The sequence below is a fragment of the Durio zibethinus genome, chromosome 4, assembly GCF_047325235.1.
Source record: "Durio zibethinus cultivar Kanyao isolate XHJ-2024 chromosome 4, ASM4732523v1, whole genome shotgun sequence".
In the NCBI taxonomy this organism is placed as follows: domain Eukaryota; kingdom Viridiplantae; phylum Streptophyta; class Magnoliopsida; order Malvales; family Malvaceae; genus Durio; species Durio zibethinus.
Genome location: NC_143165.1, coordinates 2,848,895 through 2,855,721, shown reverse-complemented (window position 1 = coordinate 2,855,721; position 6,827 = coordinate 2,848,895). Strand labels below are relative to the sequence as shown.

The window sequence follows — 6,827 nt, the reverse complement described above, 5'->3', positions numbered from 1 at the left end:
TGAATCAGATCTTTTCTGTGTTTGATAACCACATGTTTATTGGCAATCGTAGATCTGCAGAGTAACAAATCAAGCCAAATTCAAATATTAAACTTTTTTGTAATATATATAAATAAATGAAATAAAATAATAAATGATAAAATTATAATATTTAATATCAATATTAATAATTTTATCCCATCTAATTGAATCAAATTTAAATCAAACTTCGAGTTTCAAATTTTCAAATTAATTTTGAGCTTTACAATATATGGATTCGACATTACACCTTTAATACCACATCAAAAGGTAAATTTAGCCGAGGGTAGAAATCAAAATGCTCAAAAAGAGTCAAAGTGGGAGAAAAAGTAAAATGCTGAAACTGTAGCAAAACCATTAGAATACTAAACATCATGTGGACCCACTTTCATTAGATGGAAATGCAAATCGAGAACTGTACGAAATGAACATATGATTATCATCATGTTTTTCAATATCATGAATCAAGATTCCCACTCCCCCACCCTTCTATCACCATTGTTGGAACACTGGCTGTTAGAATCTGCATAAACCTGCCAACATATATCCCACCTTCATTGCTGATTATATCTCTAATACTATAGAGAAGCTTTAGAAAATAAATTGGCAAGAGCATCATACTCCTAGGTATACTCCTAGGTTTAGGACAAATGCAAAGGTAAAGAGTAAAAATTTACCATTAGTTCACGATCTTTTATACATGTATTATTTATCATTTTATAATTTAAAAATTTTAAATTTATCATCCATTAATTTTTAAAATTTTCACCTTTTATTTGAATAAAAATTAACAAAAACATCCATACAAGTACCATCACAAATGTGCGATTTGATTCACTAACATGTATAATAAATGTAGATAGAAAAAATCGTACCCAAAAATCAATCCACCTCATGTGAGCAACATGTTTTAGATTTATTGACTATGATTTTTAAATCAACACTTATCACGTATGTTAGGATTATGTCACCTCTATATCACATCATGAGTTTCAAAAGAGAAGGTAAAATATTTCAATCTCATATCGAATAAGAAAAAATTATTGTTGGACATATAAACATTGACATTGCACACACTAATAAACTAATTTTACTAAAAAAAAAATAATAATCACATGACAAGTGATATTAAAATTAATTCTTGACTCAATCAGCTTCATACTAAACATTCTAATATGGTAGATGTTAAAAATCTTTCAATATAATGAAAATATTAATTAAGTAAATGGACTCAAATCACAAGAGAAATCATATTAAATTACTTAACTTAGTAATGGTTCCAATATATAATTTTAAAGATTTAAAAGAATTATATTAAGAATGCTTTACATGAAAGTAGCTAACTTCCATGCTTGGAAGAGTCGACTGCCTTAAGATTACAGGAAGAGCAGTCGACTACGTACTTTGACAAACAGAAAGTAAACAAAAGTTTTTGTGTAAGATAGCAACCAACTGCCTTCATAGAACAATCAATTGGTTTGGTTGAAAATGAGTTGAACCGATTCCAGGAATCAACTGCCAATATATAAAAGTCTTCTGGAAGTTGATCAAAGACAATGGCAGCTGACTTCTCTTAAATAGCAATCATTTGGTTAAAAAAGGCCGAATGTGGAACTTCCTCAAGAAATTAAGAGGAGTCGACTGCTTATGCATACGATGCATTCGAACATGCGAAATGAGTCAACTGCTTTGACCCTAAAAGCATTTTCTGTATTTTCAAAGGGGCAGTCTCCTGCCTACTTTGAGCAGTCTACTTTTCAATGTGAAAGATTATAATTTCAAAAAACGTGAAAAATGATCTCTCTTTGTTTAATTAGTTTGATTATTCAAATGAATAAATATATTTGTAATATTTTGAAGAAACATATTTATAACTAAAAAAATGATCTTTGATTGAATCAACAAAATTAAAAAGTCACAACTTTAGGATTTATTCTATATAAATAAATATTTATAGGAATTCATTGGAACATACAATTCAATTCTGAATTACTCTCTTCTTTCTCCTATTTGTTTTTCACAAAAAGGCAAGTTATACTTAAGCATTATTTGTTGTATAAAACCTTGCACAGATAAGATATTTTCATTCCTATTATGGTGTATTTAGTGGTTTTTTATACTAGTGCAAAATATAAATAAACAAAGTTTTATTATGTTTTGAAGGAGTTTCGATTAACTCTTTTGCATATTATAACTAATTTAGGTAAAATAATCTTTAAAAAAAAATGACATTTATAGCACATCTTAAAACTATTTCGATCATGATTGAAGTTCTATAATTGCTCAACTCCAACCATCTACAAGTTTACAAAAGTTGCCAAGACATTCAAGTATCTACAAGTTGTGTCTTCTAACCTTGTATTACATTATTTTTCAAACAGTAGATGGGGTAAGCCAGTCGGTTCTAAGCCAAGCACCCCAAAAAAGGATAGACAAGGTGAGCCAATTCATGCCAAGCGTCCAAGAGATAGACAGGGTGTACCATATAACAATAAGCCAAACATTCCAAATGAAAGTAGATATGGTGGGTCAATTGTGATAAAGACGTCACAAGCCGCGATGAAAAACGCTTCCAAATGAGAGTAGATATGATGGGTCACTCTTGACGAGGATGTGACGAGGTTAGGTAAGAGATGCCAAGTGTCCAGAGGGTAGGTGGTAGGGTGGACCATGACACCACGTCAAACGTTCGAAGTAGATTAGGTGGTTAATCGTGATGAGATCGTCACTAAACTGGCAGAGAGAATGTCACGTGCATACGAGCATACTGTCGTATGCAAGGTGCTTCAATCTTATACATATAGGAAAAGAAGGTCCACATGAAATCTGCATCAAGCCACATTAATTGACATGTGCGCCTGTGAACATTTTCATTTTCATCTACCATATATTTGACCATTAACTAACGAAACGATGAGATTTTTTTTAAAATGCCACAAAAGATAAACATAATTCTTTTAGATCATAGATGAAAATGACACGTCAACATAGATTTAGATACGGTAGGATGTGGGTGGATACTCTTGGTATATTTGGTACTCCTATAAACCAAGCTTCAGGTATTGTATTGAATGGGTGATTTTGGATGGTACTGTAATAGCAGATGGATGCTACATTGTGAATGCTTTCTCACATTTCATGAATAAAATTTTGGCTTGGAAAAAAAATGAAAATGATATGTTTGTAAAAGTTTATGAACTATATATCAACGAATTTTATACCAGTAAAGTAGTAAAAGGTGAAAAAGAGTGCATGCAATAAAAATAAAAAAGATCTTCAAATTCTTAAGAGGTTTCTGTGACTAAAACTAATGTATCATGCAAGACAATATAATGTAACCTTACAACAAGAAAATGAAAGGGCGCTCCCTGTTTGCTAGAAAACTAATCTGAAAACAGGTCAATTAGATCATGAAGGGATGAAAACCCAGGAAGCTTCTGCATGCACTAGAATATCTTGCAAGAGCTCTTCTTCAAGGTCTCAGACCAGTAAACTGATTTTCTTGATATTCCAGCATATAATTTTATCCTCATCCTGTAGTCATGCAATATCTCTAGTCCTGGTAATTTTTAAATACGATATAAAAATATATAAAAGTGACACAATTTAAAATTTTAATAAAAGCAATATTTCAATTTGATAAAAATAAAAAAATGTGTTTTGTAATTAACGTTTCAATACAAATTATAACATAACAATTTTCATATTTTAAATATATTAGACATAAAATAGACAATCAAGTACGCAAATTGCCGGTTTTAAATATCTCAATGAACATTAATAAGAGAAAACTACGGCTATGTTTCACTGATTTAACATGAAGTACTCTATATAACCCATATATAATCAAATTAATATTAAAGTATTAACGTTGATAATAGGTAGTGTTTTTACCTGTCAGTTCCTTCATAGCAATTTAGGTGAGACCAGAGTCTGAGTGTATGTTATTTCATGGAACCAAGGCCTTAAACCATGAACTTTAAGTTTTCTAAATATGCGTTTCATCGGATTGTAAGCTTGAAATACAGATTTTGATGCTGATTCCTCCTTTTTGGTACAAGTCATCAGGACTTCACCATTCCTCATAAAGCATACAGGTATCAAATCTTTCGAATCTGGCACAGATTGCAGTTCCATAATACGCATGAGCTTTATCCAACTTTGTTTCATGCCATCATTCTTCAATGCCCATATGTGAATCATAGTCCCAAAATAACATTGAATCGCTCCAAGGCATCCTCTAAATATCCCCAACTCAAGTTCAGGGTCCTCATCAAAGTTTACATGATCATCTGGTAGTTGCACAATCTCCAATTTCTCATCTTTTAGATCCAACCCCAAAACAGCATCATCGTATTCCAAGTTATCGCGTCGAAAACTACAAGAATTTGCTTTCAAATATAGGACTCCATCAACAAAAACCACTTTCTTTGAATTGTGATCGGAAAAGGTTATTCGAGGATCAGAAAAATATCGACGGATAACTTTCTGAGTATTGCTTTTCATTGAATGGATCTCAAAAACCAGATGACTTCCCAAAGTTTCATCGAAAGTACACCGTACAACCTTGTAATCATTAGCGGATTGATCATAGCCGAATCCGATTGAAACCTTTAAATTTTCAGCCAAAGGAAAACGGAGGGGTAGTTTCTTGAATTCTCTAATGCATGGATTCCAGAGAATAAAAGAATGGTATGAATTTTCCTCATCAGCTACACATATCAAGCCATTACATGAGCCTACAATCTTGAAACGATCTGAGTTTGCTACTGCAATAATATCTATCTGATTAATGGCACTTACCTCGGATGCTTCATAATCGATTGATTGAATAGAATTTAAAGATGATGAGACCATAAGTCGCTGGCTACGAATGGAAGATATAGCTTGGTTGAGGTGCAACTTGATGAAACTAGGGCTTGAAATTAAAGTGTTCCAAGGTTTTGAAACGCACTTAAAACGAACAAGAGAGTTTGGTGGAAGTCTAGTGATTATGGCCATGATTAGCTCTTCTGGTACTCCTTCCAGTGTTCTCTTTTGTTTCTTCTTTGCTTCCATTCTCTTCTGCTCCTGCTGCTTCTTCTTCTTCTCCATTTTTACTCTGGGATCTGTGATTTCGGCTTGCAAGTCTAGGGCTTTTTTTATTATTTGTATGACTCTAGGGTTTTTATTATTATTTATATGATTAGACTTAAAAAGAAGATTTTTTAGAGGAAATTTGTAAGGTTTGTTATTAAAAACATAAAATAAAATTAATTTTAAAAAATTAAAACATATAAATTAATTAAATTTAATGAGGGATCAATAGCATATTTTTTAAAATATTATTATTTCTTTAATTAGAAGATCTTGTGAAAAATTTATTAAAAATATTATCTATCTCAAATTTAATAACGATGAAAAATACTGTTATAGTTTTTCCTAAAAAAATATATGTAAAATATTATCAAAACATATTAAAAATTTGCCTATAAGTTTTTATTTTTAAAATTATATTTTATTTACTTAATTTTAATAAAAAACCTTGAAAACTTAAGCCAAGAACCTTACCTAAGTTTTTGTATTTGTTTTTTCAAAAAAAAAAAAAAAAACTGTTTGCATTGCTATTTATACTATATTTGGCCCTCACTTTGCCGAGGCTTTTTTTTTTTCATATTTATAATTTTTTTATAGAATTAAGCTCAAAATAAAATTTAAAGAATAATATAATTTATTGAATGTAATTATATTTTATTAAATAGTTTTTTGTACATCTTTAATGTATTCATATTTTGTTGATTATGATAATTAAATATTTACAAATTAATCATTTATAAATTATATAATACAAAGCATTTGAAAAGTTTAATTTATATTAAATAGCTTAATATACATTTTTAAATTGATAATATGAAAATATATTAATTGTTCATATTATCATCTTTTACAATAAAGAGTTTTCTTAAGTAGTTTTTTATTCTAATATTTTAACTAATTACCAAGATAGCTCATGATTAGTGTTTGTTAGGCATATGCTTATGTCACGGGTCGAGATTTAAGTTTCAAACCCGCGTGACTATGAGACCCGGGTATTTACCTTTCCAACGTCTCAAATTAGCTTGATTGTCACGGTTCACACATTTGTGAAGTATTGTCTGCTTTGGCCCCCTGGTTTCACGGTTTTGTCCTACAAAAGGCGCTTCACAAGGAAGAGGTAGTGTGAACCTTTTTATACCCCAGTGACCCTCCTATTATATTCGATGTGGGATTCAGGACTCTTCTTTAGATCCATGACATTCTCCCCCACCCAACCTCATGACGCCCTTGTCATTGAGGCTGGCCACCCTACCTACCTCCCTAGAGGCGCTTGGCGTGGATCGAACGATTTAAGACTGGCTCTGATACCACTTGTCACGGGTCCAGACTTAAGCTCTGAACCCGCGTGGCTTCAGGACCTGGGCATTTACCTTTTCGGCGTCCCAGATTAGCCTGACTCCCACGATTCACACCTTTGTGAGGTATTGTCCACTGTAACCCCCTGACCTCACAGTTTTATCCTACAAAAGGTGCCTCACAAGAAAGAGGTGGTGTGAACCCTTTTATATCCCAGTGACCCTCCTATTATGTTCGATGTGAGATTCAGGACTCTTCCTTAGGTCCGTGACATTTGGACTGGGTTTACTAAACATATTGGTTACAGCTATTATGAAAACTTCAATAGATGACTTAAAATCCTAGAACTGCAATTATTAAAGTCATCTTGAACTTTTAGAATGTTATTTTTTGTATTTGTCGTATTTAAAATGAAATAAATTTTGTCTAACCATTTT

The 6,827-nt window shown here is 31.6% G+C and overlaps 1 protein-coding gene across 1 annotated transcript; it reads right to left on the bottom strand.

Moving 5' to 3' along the window:
• Positions 1-3,918: 3,918 nt before the first annotated feature.
• On the bottom strand, positions 3,919-5,112 carry LOC111287823 (F-box protein CPR1-like). The gene has a single exon (XM_022878491.2). The coding sequence runs from the start codon at positions 5,110-5,112 to the stop codon at positions 3,925-3,927; it is 1,188 nt and encodes a 395-aa protein (XP_022734226.2). The 3' UTR covers positions 3,919-3,924.
• Positions 5,113-6,827: the final 1,715 nt, after the last annotated feature.

What these genes read in the sequence shown, in the direction of transcription:
- LOC111287823 (XM_022878491.2), bottom strand. Translation starts at nt 5,112, where the DNA reads ATGGAGAAGAAGAAGAAGCAGCAGGAGCAGAAGAGAATGGAAGCAAAG.